General features: G+C 47.3%; 1 protein-coding gene across 1 annotated transcript in view; it reads left to right on the top strand.

The window, feature by feature from the left end:
- The window catches only part of LOC137532377 (uncharacterized), a 91494-nt gene that overhangs the window by 65933 nt on the left and 3518 nt on the right, over window positions 1-22043 (top strand). The window contains exons 2-3 of the mRNA XM_068252809.1: window positions 14168-14267; window positions 17763-18063. Coding sequence (XP_068108910.1) covers window positions 14168-14267; window positions 17763-18063 — 401 coding nt within the window. The remainder of the gene's footprint in view (window positions 1-14167; window positions 14268-17762; window positions 18064-22043) is intronic.

The following is a 22043-nucleotide window of genomic DNA, read 5'->3' as shown; positions in this document are numbered from 1 at the left end:
AATTGCCTGAGGAGCTGGAAGCCTGGACACGCCTCCACCCAGGAGTCTCCTCTAGGGGGCAGGCTTTGTACAGGATGTATGGCATGACATGTATGGCATACCTATTACCCAAAGGGTGAAGCTTAAAGGATACCCGAGGTGATGTGTGACATGATGAGATAGACATGGGTATGTACAGTGCCTAGCACACATATAACACTAGGCTGTGTTCCTTTTTTTCTTTCTCTGGCTGAAATAGTTAAATATCAGGTAAGCAAGTGGCTGACTCAGTCCTGACTCAGACAGGAAGTGACTACAGTGTGACCCTCACTGATAAGAAATTCCAACTATAAAACACTTTCCTAGCAGAAAATGGCTTCTGAGAGCAGGAAAGAGATAAAAAGGGGAATTTCTTATCAATGAGGGTCACACTTTAGTCACTTCAGGACTGAGTCAGCCACTTACGGTACATACCTGATATTTAACTCTTTCAGGCAGAGAAAATAGATAAGGAACATAGCCTAGATATTAGTGCGCTAGGCACTGTACATACACATGTCTATCCAGTGCAGTTTCTAGGCTAAATTGCACCCAGGGCGAGGGTGTAAAAATTAGGTTAGATAGCTGCCCCCCAGTATAGGTTAGATTAGGTAGCTGACCCCCAGTATAGGTTAGATTAGGTAGCTGCCGCCCAGTATAGGCTAGTTAGGTAGGTGCCCCCCAGTATAGGTTAGATTAGGTAGGTGCCCCCCAGTATAGATTAGATTAGGTAGGTGCCCTCCAGTATAGGTTAGATTAGGTAGGTGCCCGCCCCCCCAGTATAGTTTAGATTAGGTAGGTGCCCTCCAGTATAGGTTAGATTAGGTAGGTGCCCCCCCGTATAGTTTAAATTAGGTAGGTGCCCCCCCCAAGTATAGGTTAGATAGGTAGGTGCCCCCCCCAGTATAGTTTAGATTAGGTAGGTGCCCCCCCATCCCGTATAGTTTAGATTAGGTAGGTGCCCACCCAAGTATAGGTTCGGTAGGTAGGTGCGACCCCATAATGGAGGGGGGAGCCGCAGCCGCGGGGAGGGCAGCCCGACCTCTCCCAGGGCCGCCCTCCGTGCTCCCCCCTCAGATGCAGAGTGAGCGCAGCAGCAGCGAAGCGCTGGAAATAGAGAAATAGACACAACTCACCTTCCTGCGTTTCAATCGCCGCTGATCTCTGTCTCTGCATAGACGCTGATACACACGCTGCTTCCTGTTTAGCCGGAAGCAGCGTGTATATCAGCGTCTATGCAGAGACAGAGATCAGCGGCGATTGGAACGCAGGAAGGTGAGTTGTGTCTATTTCTCTATTTCCAGCGCTTCGCTGCTGCTGCGCTCACTCTGCATCTGAGGGGGGAGCATGGAGGGCGGCCCAGGGAGGGGAAGAGAGGGAGAGGTCGGGCTGCCCTTCCCGCGGCTGCGGTTCCCCCCTCCATTACAGCGCCCCCCTCGCAACAGCGCTCAGGGCGCCCGCACGGGCCGCACGGCCCTAAAAACGGGCATGTGTCTTTCTTATCATGTCACATGTCACTTCGGGTATCCTTTAAACTCCTCACACTATCATACAAAGCTCTACACACAGTACAGACCAAAAGTTTGGACACACCTTCTCATTCAAAGAGTTTTCTTTATTTTCATGACTATGAACATTGTAGATTCACACTGAAGACATCCAAACTATGAATGAACACACGTGGAAGTATAGTACATAACCAAAAAGTGTGAAACAACCGAAAATATGTCATATTCTAGGTTCTTCAAAGTAGCCACCTACTTTGAGCTTCAAGAGGTAGTCACCTGAAATGGTCTTCCAACAGTCTTGAAGGAGTTCCCAGAGATGCTTTGCACTTGTTTTTGCCTTCACTCTGCGGTCCAGCTCACCCAAACCATCTCGATTGGGTTCAGGTCTGGTGACTGTGGAGGCCAGGTCGTCTAACGCAGCACCCCATCACTCTCCTTCCTGGTCAAATAGCCCTTACACAGCCTGGAGGTGTGTTTGGGGTCATTGTCCTGTTGAAAAATAAATGATGGTCCTAGTAAACACAAACTAGATGCAATAGCATGCCGCTGCAAGATGCTGTGGTAGCCATGCTGGTTCAGTATGCCTTCAATTTTGAATAAATTCCCAACAGTGTCGCCAGCAAAGCACTCCCACACCATCACACCTGCTTCAGGGTGGGAACCAGGTATGCAGAGACCATCCGTTTACCTTGACATGGTGGTTGGAACCCAAAATCTCGAATTTGGACTCATCAGCCCAAAGCACAGATTTCCACTGGTCTAATGTCCATTCCTTGTGTTCTTTAGCCCAAACAAGTCTCTTCTGCTTGTTGCCTGTCCTTAGCAGTGGTTTCCTAGCAGATATTCTACCATGAAGGCCTGATTCACACAGTCTCCTCTTAACAGTTGTTCTAGAGATGTGTCTGCTGCTAGAACTCTGTGTGACATTGACCTGGTCTCTAATCTGAGCTGCTGTTAACCTGCGATTTCTGAGGCTGGTGACTCGGATGAACTTATCCTCCGCAGCAGAGGTGACGCTTGGTCTTTCTTTCCTGGGGCGATCCGCATGTGAGCCAGTTTCTTTGTAACGTTTGATGGTTTTTGAGACTGCACTTGGGGACACTTTCAAAGTTTTCCCAATTTTTCGAACTGACCGACCTGCATTTCTTAAAGTAATGATGGCCACTCGTTTTCCTTTAATTAGCTGCTTTTTTCTTGCCATAATACAAATTCTAACAGTCTATTCAGTAGGACTATCAGCTGTGTATCCACCTGACTTCTCCGCAACACAACTGATGGTCCCAACCCCATTTATAAGGCAAGAAACCCCACTTATTAAACCTGACAGGGCACACCTGTGAAGTGAAAACCATTTCATGTGACTACCTCTTGAAGCTCACCATAGAATGCCAAGAGTGTGCAAAGCAGTAATCAAAGCAAAAGGTGGCTACTTTGAAGAACCTAGAATATGACATATTCTCAGTTGTTTCACACTTTTTAGTTATGTACTATACTTCCACATGTGGTAATTCATAGTTTGGATGCCTTCAGTGTGAATCTACAATGTTCATAGTCATGAAAATAAAGAAAACTTTTTGAATGAGAAGGTGTGTCCAAACTTTTGGTCTGTATTGTACGTTGTCACTGCCTTACATCTCCACATTAATCTCTAGATATCTACCCTCCCAAAACCTTCGCTTCTCCCAGGACACCTTCTTCTCCTCTAGCCTGGTCACCTCCTCTCACTCGCACATACAGGACTTCTCACCAACATCACCTCTCTTCTGGAACTCTCTCCCACAGCCTGTCCGTCATGCTCTGAGCCTGGAAATCTTCACATATACTCTCTGTTCATACAAGTCTATAATTTGCTATAGGTAGCATTGGAGGTTCCTCATCCGCTTAGGCCTGAAACCCACTATAAGTCGCAAATGGCAATCGCTGGCGTTTCAAATTAGCTTTTCGTAAGCGATTTCATGAGCATTTTCTAGCGATTTTGGTAGCGATTTTAAAAAGTGTAAGCTTTTTGCCTGGGATTGAGATTTGCTGTTAGTGATTTCAAGCTGATTGGTCATTTCAAATTATTATTTATTTTTTACTGTTTGCAGTAATTTAAAATCACACACAAATCACTATGGGCTGGTTCACATTCAGCGCTTTGCCCGCGATCGCGTTCGCCTCCGCGATCGCGATTTGCGGGGCAAAATCTCACAAATTGGAGCAATTTGCGCTTATGATTCCCGTTCAATAAAATGAGAATCACAGAGGAATCGCCCCCAAAACACTGCATTCAGCACGTTTGCGATTAGTGGAAATCGCAACCGCTGCAGTGTGAATGTATCCAGAGGGATACATTGTAGTAGCACTTTGCTGGTGACCGGTGATCAGCAAAGCGCTGAAGAATCGCTCAAGTGTGAACCAGCCCTATGTGTAGTGAGTCATTAGCAATTTGCCTGCGCTTCAATACTTTACATTGTAGCGCAAAATGCTCCCAACATGCTGCATGTCCTGCGATTCTCCTAATTGCAGTCACTACTGAGGGTTCCTCACCATCCACTTATATTGGCAAAACGTTTAGGGAAATCGCTAGCAATTTAGGCCTCATTCACATCAGGGCCGTTTCTGTGCGCTTTTCACAGCGCATTGCCCTTTGCGTTCTGCAAGGTATTGATTTTCCCATGTAATTAATGTTCCTGGTTTACATCTATACGCTAAACGTAGTGTTGCTGCATTTCTCTGCGTTAAGTGCACATCAATGCAAGTGAACGGGTGCGCTTTTTGTAGCGCATAGAAGCACATGCGTTTTTTACCCCTAATTGGAAAAAAATACATTTACATATGAAAACGAAGCTTTATTGACAACTGCTACTGCTACAATAAGCAAAACGTGCTTTAAAGAGGAACGCCAGTGAAAATAATGTAATAAAAAAAAGTGCTTCATTTTTACAATTATTATGTATAAATGATTTAGTCAGTGTTTGCTCATTGTAAAATCTTTCCTCTCCCAGATTCACATTCTGACATGTATTACATGGTGACATTGTTACTGTGGGCAGGTTATTTAGCTGTTTCTAGCTGTTCTGGCCGTTACAGACAGCTGTAAACAGCCATTTCCTGTCTGTGAACCTTGTTACATTGTGGCAGTTTGCCCAGAGTACCGCGGTACCAGAGCTTCTTGTGGGAGGGGTTTCATCACAAAATCAGTCATACAGCGCCCCCTGATGGTCTGTTTGTGAAATGCAATAGATTTGTCATGTAAAAGGGGGTATCAGCTACTGAATGGGATAAAGTGAAATTCTTGATCGGAGTTTCTCTTTAAAAAAGTGCAATGCAATACACAAAAGTGCGCACTAAAGCTAGTGTTGGGCGAACACCTGGATGTTCGGGTTCGCGAACGTTCGCCGAACATGGGCCAGATGTTCGGCATGTTCGGCCCGAACCCCGAACTCAATGGGACCCCCGAACATGCCGCTTTTGGGGGCCCTATGGGGTCGCAGGCATAAGGGGGGAGCATGCCCCGATCGCGGGGGGGGGTCGGAAATTCCCCCCACCCCCTCCGCTAGCGCTCCCCCCTCTACCCGCTTCCCCATAAAAAAAGTTGGCGGAAAGTTCATAGTACCTGGTGGCTGGCTGGCTGGCAGTGACTAGGAGACGCGTTGAGGGAGGCCGGGCAGCGGGCGGTTCAGCGGTAGTACCCTTGTGGTACTTCCGCCCTTTCTCGGACCTCACGTCCTCTACGTGATGACGCATACGAGGGTACGCGTCACGCCCCCACTATATTTTTTTGTACTATGTACAGCGATATGGAAGATGTTGGCGCTATATAAATAAATAATAATGACATCATCACACCATGCTATGCTGAATATACACACATCTGGTAATCTGCTTCGATAAGGCCCCTCAGAGGGGTAATACTGAAATACTGCCCCTCACGTTGTCAGGGGAGGAGACACGCCCGTGGACAGGGAGGACGTCACATGGCTGGTAGGCGGGATCATGTTGTCAGGGGAGGAGACACGCCCGTGGACAGGGAGGACGTCGTGGGCGGGATCACGTTGTCAGGGGAGGAGACACGCCCGTGGACAGGGAGGACGTCACATGGCTGGTGGGCGGGATCATGTTGTCAGGGGAGGAGACACGCCCGTGGACAGAGAGGACGTCACATGGCTGGTGGGCGGGATCATGTTGTCAGGGGAGGAGACACGCACGTGGACAGGGAGGACGTCACATGGCTGGTGGGCAGGATCATGTTGTCAGGGGAGTAGACACACCCGTGGACAGGGAGGAAGTCACATGGCTGGTGGGCGGGATCATGTTGTCGGGGGAGGAGACACGCCCGTGGACAGGGAGGACGTCACATGGCTGGTGGGCGGGATCATGTTGTCGGGGGAGGAGACACGCACGTGGACAGGGAGGACGTCACATGGCTGGTGGGCTGGATCATGTTGTCAGGGGAGGAGACACGCACGTGGACAGGGAGGACGTCACATGGCTGGTGGGCTGGATCATGTTGTCAGGGGAGGAGACATGCCCGTGGACTGGGAGGATGTCACATGGCTGGTGGGCGGGATAATAGCTGTGGGCAGAAAGCTGCTCTCTGGAGCCGGCGGTGTACTCTGTGAACGAGGAAGGGGGTCTGACAGCTTATGAAGTAAAAGAAAAAAAAAAGATATAAAAACAAGGTTTTATTTTAAACATTTAGGCTATCATTCATAAAGCATTTCCGCATGCGGAAATGCTTAAAACAGCTGACTTTACCGACCACTCGGCAAAGTCAGCATTCATAAAGGCTCTTTCCGCATGAAAAAATGACACTACCAAGTAGAGTGATAAATCACCGCCTTGTGCAGTGATTATCGGAACAAATGTAGCAAAATGTTAATTCATAAAGATCACCGCAAGCGGTGTGAGGTCGGGAAGTACCGCTCCCTCTGATGTGGCGATACCAATGTAAGTGAATAGAGACACACAGACCTCCTAGGCAGCTGCAGCAGAGCGGAACACGGAGAAATGTATCAACTCGGCAGCTTCCGTGTCTCAGCAAGCCTACCGCCAGCCTACCGACAGCCTAGTTCGGGGAATCTCCGCACTGCTATCACACCTGAACACTTTTTCATGAATGCCCACCCAGAAGTCTAAAATACCGGCAGCGGTGTATTCCCGCATTGATTCCCCTTACCGACAGCTCCTTTATGAATGATAGCCATAATGTTTCCAGTTATGCCAAACCGGCAAACAGCCTTTAGGAGTTCAGAACTGTCCTCTGTCAGACAAAAGAGACGGTCCAACACACTACTGCTTCTGTCAAACAGGAAATGCTGTCATTTGCAGTACAGCTGTAATTAGTTAATTAATTGCTCATATTTCTGCCCACGCAGCTGATATCTGACACACACCCTAATAAAATATTACATTCATATATGTAGATTCTCCTTCCAGTTACGGCTAAACATTGGAAATCCATATGGCACAATTAAGCATTTGCATATGGCGTCCTGTATTCCTGATATTTATTCAGAGCCGCGAGGAGAGACGGACATCGAAGTGCGATACCATAAATCACCCGATCAATAAACCAATATCCTCCCGGCCAGGCCTGCTGCGTATTTATTACCGCTATTACATCCAGCCGCGGCTCAGTGCGGGAACGTGGCAACAGCGGAACGTGGCATATTAATAGGGAATCTCTGCAATGAATGTGGCCAGCCAGATATCTCCGCAGTGAGACCGTGTGACGCTGGACTCAGCATTGCCTGTCGCTAATGTCACCGCTGTCACCGCTGGTGTCCGACCCTGCCAGCCTGGCACAGGGGAATACCCCCAGAATGAGAGCATTGCCTGTCACTAATGTCACCGCTGGTGGCCCTGCCCGCCTGGCACAGGGGAATACCCCCAGAATGAGAGCATTGCCTGTCACTAATGTCACCGCTGGTGGCCCTGCCCGCCTGGCACAGGCGAATACCCCGGGACTGAGAGCATTGCCTGTCACTAATGTCACCACTGTCACCGCTGGTGTCCGACCCTGCCAGCCTGACACAGGGGAATACCCCAGGAATAGGAGGCATTGTCTGTCACTAATGTCACCGCTGTCATCGCTGGTGTCCGACCCTGCCAGCCTGGCACAGGGGAATACCCCGGGACTGAGAGCATTGCCCGTCACTAATGTCACCGCTGTCACCACTGGTGGCCCTGCCAGCCTGGCACAGGGGAATACCCCGGGACTGAGAGCATTGCCTGTCACCGCTGTCACTGCTGGTGGCCCTGCCAGCCTGGCACAGGGGAATACCCCGGGACTGAGAGCATTGCCCGTCACTAATGTCACCGCTGTCACCGCTGGTGTCCGACCCTGCCAGCCTGGCACAGGGGAATACCCCAGGAATAGGAGGCATTGTCTGTCACTAATGTCACCGCTGGTGTCCGACCCTGCCAGCCTGGCACAGGGGAATACCCCAGGAATAGGAGGCATTGTCTGTCACTAATGTCACCGCTGGTGTCCGACCCTGCCAGCCTGGCACAGGGGAATACCCCGGGACTGAGAGCATTGCCTGTCACTAATGTCACCGCTGTCACCGCTGGTGTCCGACCCTGCCAGTCTGGCACAGGGGAATACCCCGGGATTGGGAGGCATCGCTAGGCCTTTGTGCAGCCAGGGGAAGCGTTATTACTGCCTTTATCAGAGTCTACAGTAGTGACTGAGCGAGCGATTGAACATTTCCAGTCATCTAAACATGAGACACAAAAGAAGACACAACAGCGCTGCTATATACTGTAATTGTTTTAAACATGAGACACGTTGTGAAATATCACCAATCAGTCTCAGAAGTACAGGAGAATTACACTCCATGAATCATAGCAAGGTCTGCCCAAAGTAGGATAATAGATATATATATACTGTAGATATTGGCACAGTCCACAAACCTAGTGCCACCAGCAGGTGCGACCACATGGAGCCGGATTCCTAACGCAGGGAGAGGTGGCAGGATGAGCTTTGTGCTTCAGAAGTTGCCTGTCATTATTAGCCATGTGCACTGGCTGCTGTAATACCAGAGTGCCCTGGACTATTGGTTATTTATCCTGATCAGAGTAATTCATCAATAATGCAGGGCAGTCTGCTGTTGCAGAAGCCAGTGATACAGGTGCTGAGAGCCGACTTCTGTAGTGAGTATAGAAGCAAGCTCCAGGCAGTTTAGATTAGCTTGATTGTTAGGTAATCTTATCTTTTTTCCCAGCTCCCTCTCCCACCCTGTTGTTTTCCCCATGACCATTTTCTCTTTTCCGATTTCAGTGGCTTCTTTTAACAGCACGTCTTTGCCACACAGCACTGGTGATGTCTGCAGTCCTCATGAGAGGTCTTCCTGCCATTTCTCCTCTGCCACCAGGAGCTCTGTCTTGTGCCTCTACCTCTTTACCCCCCCACCCCATTCACCCCCCTCTTTCGTATGTCCCCCTTTTCTGACTGTCCTCAGAGGAGCTCACACTCTAATCCTACCATAGTCATAGCCTTATGTCCTACCATATTATTATTATGTATTTATATAGCACTGACATCTTCTGCAGCACATTACAGAGTACATAGTCATGTCACTGACTGTCCTCAGAGGAGCTCACACTCTAATCCTACCATAGTCATAGTCTAATGTCCTACCATATTATTATTATGTATTTATATAGCACTGACATCTTCTGCAGCACATTACAGAGTACATAGTCATGTCACTGACTGTCCTCAGAGGAGCTCACACTCTAATCCTACCATAGTCATAGTCTAATGTCCTACCATATTATTATTATGTATTTATATAGCACTGACATCTTCTGCAGCACTTTACAGAGTACATAGTCATGTCACTGACTGCCCTCAGAGGAGCTCACACTCTAATCCTACCATAGTCATAGTCTAATGTCCTACCATAATATTATTATGTATTTATATAGCACTGACATCTTCTGCAGCACATTACAGAGTACATAGTCATGTCACTGACTGTCCTCAGAGGAGCTCACACTCTAATCCCACCATAGTCATAGTGTAATGTCCTACCATATTATTATTATGTATTTATATAGCACTGACATCTTCTGCAACACATTACAGAGTACATAGTCATGTCACTGACTGTCCTCAGAGGAGCTCACACTCTAATCTTACCATAGTCATAGCCTAATGTCCTACCATAATATTATTATGTATTTATATAGCACTGACATCTTCTGCAGCACATCACAGAGTACATAGTCATGTCACTGACTGTCCTCAGAGGAGCTCACACTCTAATCCTACCATAGTCATAGTCTAATGTCCTACCATATTATTATTATGTATTTATATAGGACTGACATCTTCTGCAGCACATTACAGAGTACATAGTCATGTCACTGACTGTCCTCAGAGGAGCTCACACTCTAATCTTACCATAGTCATAGCCTAATGTCCTACCATAATATTATTATGTATTTATATAGCACTGACATCTTCTGCAGCACATCACAGAGTACATAGTCATGTCACTGACTGTCCTCAGAGGAGCTCACACTCTAATCCTACCATAGTCATAGTCTAATGTCCTACCATATTATTATTATGTATTTATATAGCACTGACATCTTCTGCAGCACATTACAGAATACATAGTCATGTCACTGACTGTCCTCAGAGGAGCTCACACTCTAATCCTACCATAGTCATAGTCTAATGTCCTACCATATTATTATTATGTATTTATATAGCACTGACATCTCCTGCAGCACATTACAGAGTACATAGTCATGTCACTGACTGTCCTCAGAGGAGCTCACACTCTAATCCTACCATAGCCATAGTCTAATGTCCTACCATATTATTATTATGTATTTATATAGCCCTGACATCTTCTGCAGCACTTTACAGAATACATAGTCATGTCACTGACTGTCCTCAGAGGAGCTCACACTCTAATCCTACCATAGTCATAGTCTAATGTCCTACCATATTATTATTATGTATTTATATAGCACTGACATCTCCTGCAGCACATTACAGAGTACATAGTCATGTCACTGACTGTCCTCAGAGGAGCTCACACTCTAATCCTACCATAGTCATAGTGTAATGTCCTACCATATTATTATTATGTATTTATATAGCACTGACATCTTCTGCAGCACATTACAGAGTACATAGTCATGTCACTGACTGTCCTCAGAGGAGCTCACACTCTAATCCTACCATAGTCATAGTCTAATGTCCTACCATATTATTATTATGTATTTATATAGCACTGACATCTCCTGCAGCACATTACAGAGTACATAGTCATGTCACTGACTGTCCTCAGAGGAGCTCACACTCTAATCCTACCATAGTCATAGTCTAATGTCCTACCATATTACTATGTATTTATATAGCACTGACATCTTCTGCAGCACATTACAGAGTACATAGTCATGTCACTGACTGTCCTCAGAGGAGCTCACACTCTAATCCTACCATAGTCATAGTCTAATGTCCTACCATATTATTATTATGTATTTATATAGCACTGACATCTCCTGCAGCACATTACAGAGTACATAGTCATGTCACTGACTGTCCTCAGAGGAGCTCACACTCTAATCCTACCATAGTCATAGTCTAATGTCCTACCATATTATTATTTGTATTTATATAGCACTGACACTGACATCTTCTGCAGCACTTTACAGAGTACAGTCATGTCACTGACTAAGTGTGTGTGTGTAGTGTGTATGTTTGTGTGTGTGTGCACAGTGTGTGTGTGTGTACAGTGTGTGTGTGTGTACAGTGTTTGTGTGTGTACAGTGTGTGTGTGTGTACAGTGTTTGTTTGTAGTGTGTATACAGTGTGTGTGTGTGTGTACAGTGTATGTGTGTAGTGTGTGTGTGAGTGTGTGTACAGTATGTGTGTACAGTGTTTGTGTGTGTGTGTGTACAGTGTTTGTGTGTAGTGTGTGTGTGCACACTGTACAGTGTGTGTGTGTGTGTACAGTGTTTGTGTGTAGTGTGTGTCTGTACACTGTACAGTGTTTGTGTGTAGTGTGTGTGTGTGTGTGTGTGTACAGTGTTTGTGTGTGTGTACAGTGTTTGTGTGTAGTGTGTGTGTACACTGTACAGTGTGTGTGTACAGTGTATGTGTGTAGTGTGCGTGTGTGTGTGTACAGTGTGTGTGTGTAGTGTGCGTGTGTGTACAGTGTGTGTACAGAGTGTGTACAGAGTGTGCGTATATATATATATATATATATGTGTGTATATATATATATATATATATATGCAGTATATGATTTGGCGGTTCCGGGGAGCAGTATATGTACGCGGCGGACGCACGCTCTCTGTATTTCGGGCTGCGTCCAATGGCTGTGCAGGAAGTCTTGCTGGAGTCTTATCATCGCTGAGCAGGACTTTGCTGTTGGGTTCTCCTGGCCTGTCCAGCTTCTGTTATCTCTTCCTGACAACAGTCGCTGCGTCACGCGTGTAGATGACTGCTAGTTCCTCGCCGTTCACCACAGCCAGATCTCCCCCCCCCCCTCGCCCGCTCCATGGCGACCAGCAGACCGACACCCGCAGGAGAGGCTGATTCACCGCAGCAAGCGAAGGGTCTGGAGATATGAAGAGTAATGGCCATGGGCCTGTGTGGATCGGCTGGTGAAGGTAAATGGCTGCTCCGGTGTGCCAGGACTTTATACTGTAAGAGAGCTAATTACTTGCTCAAAGAAGACAAAGGGGACACAGCAGTTTACTTGATTTTTTTCCTCAAATTTTCTTACTAGATACCTGAAGTGAGAGTGATATGGAGGCTGCCATATTTATTTCCTTATAAACAATACCAGTTGCCTGGCAGCCCTGCTGATCCTTTGGCTGCAGTAGTGGCTGAATCACAACACCTGAAACAAGCATGCAGCTAATCCAGCCACACTTCAGTCAGAGCACCTGATCTGCTGCATGCTTGTTCAGGGGCTATGGCTAAATGTATTAAAGGCAGAAGATCAGCAGGAGAGTCAGGCAACTGGTATGGTATAAAAGTAAATAAGTATGGCAGCTTTAGTTTAGACACTAAAAGCAAGAGAAAGTCATGCCGCCAGAGCACGGCCGGTTCTAGACAGGCACATATGAGGGGCAGTCAGAAATTTAAAGGGGACATCATAGTGCAGAAAATGCTGCAGGAGACAGTTGCAGGATGGCCACACCCAGGTGGAGGAAACAGTAAAAACGAAAACAATGTCCTCCGTGCATAAAGAGGAAGTAGCTGTACAATGGAACAGGCTGTGATCAATGATGACAAACACAGTCTTGAACTCTGGCACAGGACAGAAGACAAGCAAAGAGAAATGCACCCTGTATGTATTTAGAGAGTTTAGTCTCTCTAATTCCCCCTCAATCGTGTCTAATCACAGGTTGTAATTTGATCTTTCCCCTGTGTCACATGACTGCCGCGGCTCAAGCTCATTTGAAAGTATAGGATGTTAACAATATGTCTGCTTCCATAAAATCAGAAAACACTGCAAATTATTGCAAGATTTGTATCAGCTGTAATTGTTGTTCTCTAAAGAGAACCTGTAACAAAAGAAAGTTCCCCTAGGGGGTACTCACCTCAGGAGGGGAAGCCTCAGGGTCCCAATGAGGCTCCCCCCTCCCCTGTAGCTGCAGGCAGTCCAGCGCTGGCTCCCCCGAAGTGTCCCGCAATCCAGGCTCGACAAGCCTGACAAGTGCTGATTTATTTACCTCCCCGGCTCCAGCAGGTGGCACTGTTGCGGCTCTCAGCACGGAGATACATGGAAATAGCCGATCTCTGTCGGGTCTCCTCTCTACTACGCAGGTGCAGGAGACTTGCAGGAGACTTGTGCCTGCGCAGTAGAGCGGCCCGACATGCGATCGGTTATTCCCGCCCATCTCCGAACGGAGAGCTGATACTGCGCCTGCGCCGGAGCCAGGAAGGTAAATATTTACATCCCCGCTGTTCCCGGAGCTTTCTCGCCGCCGCCGTGGGATTGAGCAGGATGGGGGAAGCCTCAATAGGATCCGGAAGCTTCCCCCACCCGAGGTGTGTACCCCCCAGGCGAGGTTTTTCTCATTACAGGTTTTCTTTAAAGGTTATTATGCTGTTGCATATCTATCTTTTAGAGCAGAGAGGAAGTTCTGCCAGGACAGGTCAGGTCTGCTTTAACTCAGCCGGGGGAATGATAACAGACGACGTGATGAATGAACTAAGTTCCGTTTTCAGTGTTTCATATAACAGTACAGCTCCGGAGTGTAACTATCAGGCAGACTGGCGGCGGTGGTGACTAGCTCCCTGCTCCAAGCAGCCTCCATCACTCTGTGGGACAGGACAAGAGGAGGCGGCGGGAGTGTGGAGGAAAAGGAAATAGCAGTCATGTGACTGACTGCTGTCAGCTGACAAACTGACGTCTCTCGCTCTGTGTTGGTGTGCGCAGCGTTCCAAAGGAAACCGGCATATGGGCAGTCACGCAGAAGAGGATCCCACGCAGACACATCCCGATTCCCGAGAGAGGGGGCAAGGCATTGATTTGAGGGGGTGCTGCCCCTCTTGCCCCTGCATAGAGCCGGCCCCGCACCAGAGTCTCTGCAGCAACCCCATCTCTCACTCACCTCCCTGGGAACCAGCGCTGCAGTTCTCCCTCCGTCCACCGGGTGGCGCTGTAACCCTGTAGTGAGATTGCCGGCTGCCACCATGATGACAGTCGGCGATCTCATGCAGAGCCTCGGAGGACAGAAAGAGGAATGGCTGCCAGCATCTGGATCCCCCAGGAGGTGAGTGAGAACGCCTGCTGTGCGCAATGCTCTGCATGGACCTCCCGCTGGCTACCACGAGTGTAGGTCGGGGTCACCACTCTTAGCTGCGGTTTTCCACTCCGAGTCTAGCTCCTGTTTACCGCTAAGGAGGTTAAACGAAAAATACATTCATCTACCAAATTTGTGTCTGTGAAATAAGTGTGTTGTTTTGCGAAATTTCAGTTTTAACAGTTCACATTGTTTATAGATTACTAGTAGACCCAAGCCCATTTAAAAAACGGGCTCTAGGTCTGTTTTTTATCAGTGCGCATGCACGCACGCCCGCTGCAAACACACGCGCACTAGCCGCGCGCTAGCACCCGCTGCTCATGCGTGTGCACCCGTCCAACCTGCGCACACACCTGTCCAACTCACTGTCCCCGTCCTCCTGTCTCACCGGCTAGTAAGAGGCACGGGCGGGAGGACTCCTTTTCCGCGTTCCAGCGTGCGCTCCACTGACGTCACCCCTCCGGCTCAGCGGCCGGCCCCCCTGCACCCACGGACGGGTGGGTGCAGCCCCTAAAAGTTTGCCGCCTGAGGCAAAAGTTTCACCCCCCCCTCATGAGCGGGCCGGCCCTGACCCAAGGACACAGAGACAGGAGTATGCAGGGACACTTGAGTTTTATGATAGACGACTAGCAAACCTAAGCTCGTTTAAAAATGGGCTCTAGGTCTGTGTTTCTCGCCGCACGCGTGCCCGCCACCCACGCCCGCCCTCCGCCGCACGAGCGACTAGTTCTGCAGTGTCTCCACCTACAGTTGTGACCCCAGACATTTGCCTGGTTGGCCTATGCCTAAAAACAGCCCTGGTAAGATGCAAATGAATACATTGCAAACAACTTTATTTACTGCTTATGGTTCCAGGATGTTGATTCTACATCCTAATCAGTGCTTCTGCAGGTTTTAGGACGTAGAATCTACATACCCCATTAAAAATCACCACCTGCCGCATGTGCATGGCCCTGTGAATGATTGTTGCTAGCAAATGGCAACAATCATTCGATAAAGATAAGCAAAAAAAAAAAAAGTTTTAAAACATTTTTTAAAGTGACATGGTCCTAATAATATAAAAAGTATTTTTTGTTAAAATCCCTAGGTCATTTTTAACCCCATCCTAGCCTATTAACCCATTATTAACCCCTGCAATACCTATGCCTGTTTATAAATGTTTAATGACTGCCGCCAGTAGCGATCGGATGCAATCACTAGGGTGAAAGTTTGGGGCCCCAGTGCTCTACAGATGTAACGCTCTGCCGTTGCCTAGCGATGCATCTGTACAGCTCTATGCCCCCTGAACTGTCGCCCTAGCGAACGCATCCGATCGCCACAGACGCGCAGACTGGGGATGACGGTCCGCCACATGCTCAGCTAGTAATAAAATGTGGCATATGGGGAATCATTTTAACTGGGAAGGGACAAATAATTCATTTTTATGTGTTTTATAACTGTGGGGTGTGTCATGTGACAATTAAGCGTGAAAAAAAATGGGTATTTTCTGCATTTTTAAGCCTAATTTTTCCCCATAAAATGATAAAATAAAATAGTTTGGGGAAAAAATAGAGAAAACCTAGACTGTAGTGAGAAAAACAAAATACATATCACTAAGATGGTATAGGTAATACAGCTGTATCAAAGCGACACAGCTAAAGTGTCATAAATGTCCGGAACCTTCAGGGCCCTTTCACTCCGGGGTGGAGCAGTATTTTTACCGCACCCAACTGCCAGGCAATGAAACTTTATGGAGACTTTCATACTGCGACGTTACACCGCGATCGAAGTGACGTTTTCACCGCATCCCCGATTATGGGCCAGAACTCTGTTACCGTGCGGATTCTGCGGCGAGCTGTGCCGGGTCGGAAGTCATGTTAGTCTATGGCGATGTGTGGATTTGAAAAAATTCACCAACGTGACGTCACAGCGTGCATGCGCGGAAGCATATTATAACAATACGCTTCCGTGCCCTTCTGCATACCTGGAGCAGGAAGTGACGTGCGCGTGACATGCTCTTGCCGTCACTTCCTGCTTCCGATATGCAGAAGTGCACGGAAGTGCATTGGTAAAATACGCTTCCGCGGCGGCGAGGTGTTCCCTAAAGGCCGTTTTTTGACGGTGTGATGCGTTGCGCACCGCTGATGCTGGTTTATGGTGTGAAACCAGCCTAACTCTGATCAGCAGAGTGTTATCACCCTGTCCCTGCTTAATGTGTAATTTTCCTGTCCTGCACCCTCCCTAGTACCTCTGTGAAAGGGTTAAATAAAAGAACAGCCAGAAATAGCTTTGCTACTTCAGCCGGGGTGGTACGATGAGAGGTACATATAGCTTTTATATGCACCTTGGGCAGGTTGTGGGAAGGGTTAAATGCTATAATACCCAAATATTTATGGAGGAGCTGATATAGATGATGATGAGGCTTTGCTGAGCTCTATTGATGTTCACAAAGAGTAAATCTCTGTGCAGCAGAGGGAGGAGGTGGAGTCTATTTTGCTGAGTTGTAGTGATGGCCACAAAGAGTTCATCTCTGTACAGCAGAGGAAGAACGTGGGTAGAGTCATATTTGCCTTATAAAATGTTTATCTTTTAATTTCATGGCATGTAATGTAAACTTAACTGCTATCTTCACCTCTCATTATTTTTTTGGCTTGTGGGGGGGAGGGGGGGAGAGAGCCTTGGCATTTTCAGACAGTAGCAAGGGTTCATGGGAGCTCAGTCTGGGCAGGAGGAGGGGGAGGTGTTACTAGCCGTAGATTTCAGAGGCAGAGGGGAGGAGGGAGGAGGAGGGGGGTTTAGGTTTTTTTCACAGGCTGAAGATGCAGATAAGCTTGTCTGTGTGTAATGTTTACAAACAACATGGCTGCTGTCATTGTATCACTAACCATATTCTATTGCAGCTGTCTGCAGCTAGATTTGCTGTGTAAACTATCTAAACTTTAGATAAGATATATAGACAAGTTACTTGTTATAGTTAGTTTTTCATCTCGGATCCGCTTTAATATTCCGATAAACAAGTGTGAGTCGCAGAAAGGTGAAAGCTGGATGTATCGTTGCAGTTTTATATGACTGGTGAATTAAGAGATTCCATCGGCAGCAAGATGTCATTATGTCCCTGTCTCTTTATTTGCTGTTGGGAGAAATCATATCGCCACAAAATAAACAGCCTTATTATATCCAAAGAAAAATAACCACAAGGGAGTCTATAGGTAATCCTGTCATTCTCATCATGTCACGTGTCACTTCAGGTATCCTTTAAGAAAAACAGAGATAAATCACCATACACCACCATCAGGAAGTGCAGCTTGCTTAGAACAGAGAGAATACTGAGTGAATACTGGAAATGACAATCCCATAAAGATTACCATCTTCATACAGTGACATCTTGTGGTTGTTTTACTATACTGCAGTTTAAGGTAATAATACTGTTGATACTTCCCAAAAAATATTCTACAGCTAATTCTGGTTTTGTGTTTTTAATTTTAGGATGCTGGTTTGTCCAAAATTAATATTTCTGGGCTTCTGTTTGCTGACGACTTCCTGCGGAGGTGACTGTCCTGTAGAATGTAAATGTATCCCGCTGGACAGAGGCTCGCTGAGAGTGGACTGCAGCTTCAAGAACTTGAATAGTCTCCCATCCTTCCCGAAGGAAACAGCAGAACTTCTACTGCAGGGGAACCAGATCACGGCCGTCCCCGCCGGGGCTTTCGACAACTTAGTAGACTTTAAAAAGTTGAATTTATCCTCCAATCCGCTGCACTGTGACTGTACTATCCGCTGTGATGAGGTGGGTTCACTGAACACAACAGTCAGGTATATGCTGTGATGAGGTGGTTTCACTGAACACAACAGTCAGGTATATGCTGTGATGAGGTGGTTTCGCTGAACACAACAGTCAGGTATATGCTGTGATGAGGTGGGTTCACTGAACACAACAGCCAGGTATATGCTGTGATGAGGTGGGTTCACTGAACACAACAGCCAGGTATATGCTGTGATGAGGTGGGTTCACTGAACACAACAGTCAGGTATATGCTGTGATGAGGGGGTTTCACTAAACACAACAGCCAGGTATATGCTGTGATGAGGTGGTTTCACTGAACACAACAGTCAGGTATATGCTGTGATGAGGTGGTTTCACTGAACACAACAGCTAGGTATATGCTGTGATGAGGTGGGTTCACTGAACACAACAGTCAGGTATATGCTGTAATGAGGTGGTTTCACTGAACACAACAGTCAGGTATATGCTGTGATGAGGTGGTTTCACTGAACACAACAGCCAGGTATATGCTGTGATGAGGTGGTGTCACTGAACACAACAGCTAGGTATATGCTGTGATGAGGTGGTGTCACTGAACACAACAGCTAGGTATATGCTGTGATGAGGTGGGTTCACTGAACACAACAGCCAGGTATATGCTGTGATGAGGTGGGTTCACTGAACACAACAGCTAGGTATATGCTGTGATGAGGTGGGTTCACTGAACACAACAGTCAGGTATATGCTGTGATGAGGTGGTTTCACTGAACACAACAGCCAGGTATATGCTGTGATGAGGTGGTTTCACTGAACACAACAGCCAGGTATATGCTGTGATGAGGTGGGTTCACTGAACACAACAGCCAGGTATATGCTGTGATGAGGTGGTTTCACTGAACACAACAGCCAGGTATATGCTGTGATGAGGTGGTTTCACTGAACACAACAGCCAGGTATATGCTGTGATAAGGTGGGTTCACTGAACACAACAGCCAGGTATATGCTGTGATGAGGTGGTTTCACTGAACACAACAGCTAGGTATATGCTGTGATGAGGTGGTTTCACTGAACACAACAGCCAGGTATATGCTGTGATAAGGTGGGTTCACTGAACACAACAGCCAGGTATATGCTGTGATGAGGTGGTTTCACTGAACACAACAGTCAGGTATATGCTGTGATGAGGTGGTTTCACTGAACACAACAGCTAGGTAGATGCTGTGATGAGGTGGTTTCACTGAACACAACAGTCAGGTATATGCTGTGATGAGGTGGGTTCACTGAACACAACAGTCAGGTATATGCTGTGATGAGGTGGTTTCACTGAACACAACAGCCAGGTATATGCTGTGATGAGGTGGTTTCACTGAACACAACAGTCAGGTATATGCTGTGATGAGGTGGTTTCACTGAACACAACAGCCAGGTATATGCTGTGATGAGGTGGGTTCACTGAACACAACAGTCAGGTATATGCTGTGATGAGGTGGGTTCACTGAACACAACAGTCAGGTATATGCTGTGATGAGGTGGGTTCACTAAACACAACAGCCAGGTATATGCAGTGATGAGGTGGGTTCACTGAACACAACAGCCAGGTATATGCTGTGATGAGGTGGGTTCACTGAACACAACAGTCAGGTATATGCTGTGATGAGGTGGTTTCACTGAACACAACAGCCAGGTATATGCTGTGATGAGGTGGGTTCACTGAACACAACAGTCAGGTATATGCTGTGATGAGGTGGGTTCACTGAACACAACAGTCAGGTATATGCTGTGATGAGGTGGGTTCACTAAACACAACAGCCAGGTATATGCTGTGATGAGGTGGGTTCACTGAACACAACAGCCAGGTATATGCTGTGATGAGGTGGGTTCACTGAACACAACAGTCAGGTATATGCTGTGATGAGGTGGTTTCACTGAACACAACAGCCAGGTATATGCTGTGATGAGGTGGGTTCACTGAACACAACAGTCAGGTATATGCTGTGATGAGGTGGTTTCACTGAACACAACAGTCAGGTATATGCTGTGATGAGGTGGTTTCACTGAACACAACAGCCAGGTATATGCTGTGATGAGGTGGTTTCACTGAACACAACAGTCAGGTATATGCTGTGATGAGGTGGTTTCACTGAACACAACAGTCAGGTATATGCTGTAATGAGGTGGGTTCACTGAACACAACAGGAAGGTATTTGCAGTGATGAGGTGGGTGCACTGAACACAACAGGTAGGTATATGCTGTGATGAGGTGGTTTCACTGAACACAACAGCCAGGTATATGCTGTGATGAGGTGGGTTCACTGAACACAACAGCCAGGTATATGCTGTGATGAGGTGGTTTCACTGAACACAACAGCCAGTTATATGCTGTGATGAGGTGGGTTCACTGAACACAACAGTCAGGTATATGCTGTGATGAGGTGGTTTCACTGAACACAACAGTCAGGTATATGCTGTGATGAGGTGGTTTCACTGAACACAACAGCTAGGTAGATGCTGTGATGAGGTGGTTTCACTGAACACAACAGCCAGGTATATGCTGTGATGAGGTGGTTTCACTGAACACAACAGTCAGGTATATGCTGTGATGAGGTGGTTTCACTGAACACAACAGTCAGGTATATGCTGTGATGAGGTGGTTTCACTGAACACAACAGCCAGGTATATGCTGTGATGAGGTGGGTTCACTGAACACAACAGTCAGGTATATGCTGTGATGAGGTGGTTTTACTGAACACAACAGTCAGGTATATGCTGTGATGAGGTGGTTTCACTGAACACAACAGCCAGGTATATGCTGTGATGAGGTGGGTTCACTGAACACAACAGCCAGGTATATGCTGTGATGAGGTGGGTTCACTGAACACAACAGCCAGGTATATGCTGTGATGAGGTGGTTTCACTGAACACAACAGTCAGGTATATGCTGTGATGAGGTGGTTTCACTGAACACAACAGTCAGGTATATGCTGTGATGAGGTGGTTTCACTGAACACAACAGTCAGGTAGGTATATATATACAGTATATATATGCTTATTTCAAAAGCCATCCATGCAACACAAGTGCAGTAATGGGTATTGCACAATGTGCAGCTGACACAGGTGTGTGATTGTAATTGGCCTGGGCTGGCACTGGGACACAGTATGAATTACAAAAGCTGTCTATGCAACACAAGTGTCAGTGGGACACATGCAGAAAAAAAAAAAGATCACAATAGCAAGTTTAGCTCTGAAAAGAGCTGTTGAGGGGTGTTATTTTAGCAATAAGAATCAGCAAGGAGCAAGCTAACAAGCCAAGAGCCTAACTAATATTTCCCTAAGAGAGACAATCTGCAGCAGCTCGCCCTACTCTCACTATTGCAGGCACAGGAGTGAGTGTAATGGGCAACGCTCCCATCCTTATATACGGGGGGGGGGGGGGGGGGCTCCAGGACTGAGTGTATCCTGATTGGCTACAATGTGCCTGCTGACTGTGATGTAGAGGGTCAAAGTTGACCCTAATGGAGCATTATGGGGCGAATCGAACTTCCGCAAAAGTTCGCCTTTACCGGCGAAGGCGAACCACCCAAAATTCGCCTGGAACCGTTCGCCGGCGAACCGTTCGGGCCATCTCTAGTCACTGGCTGTCCTCAGAGGAGCACACAGTCTACCGTATTTTTCGGCATATAAGACGCACTTTTTCTTCCCCAAGTTAAAAGTGGGTGCGTCTTATATGCCAAATACACAAAAAAATTGGTGCAGAGTGCGCAGGGAAGCTCTTACCAGTCCTGCAGCCGCGCTCCTCTCTTCCTCACTCCAGCCGAGGTCCTCTTCTCCCTCTGCCCGTGCAGTTCTCTGATGCCGCCTCCGCCGCTAGATCCCCCGTTCCTCCTGGCCTCCTGTAAAGAAAATAAAAACAATCATTAGTGGCATTTCTCCCTTCTCCAGCCGCAATCCTGTCACGCGATGCCACTCACGGAAAGCCGCCGCCGCCTCCTCTGCCGCTATGCCGC

The sequence above is a fragment of the Hyperolius riggenbachi genome, chromosome 9 (genome assembly GCF_040937935.1).
Source record: "Hyperolius riggenbachi isolate aHypRig1 chromosome 9, aHypRig1.pri, whole genome shotgun sequence".
Lineage (NCBI taxonomy): Eukaryota > Metazoa > Chordata > Amphibia > Anura > Hyperoliidae > Hyperolius > Hyperolius riggenbachi.
This window is presented reverse-complemented; position numbering and strand designations above follow the sequence as displayed.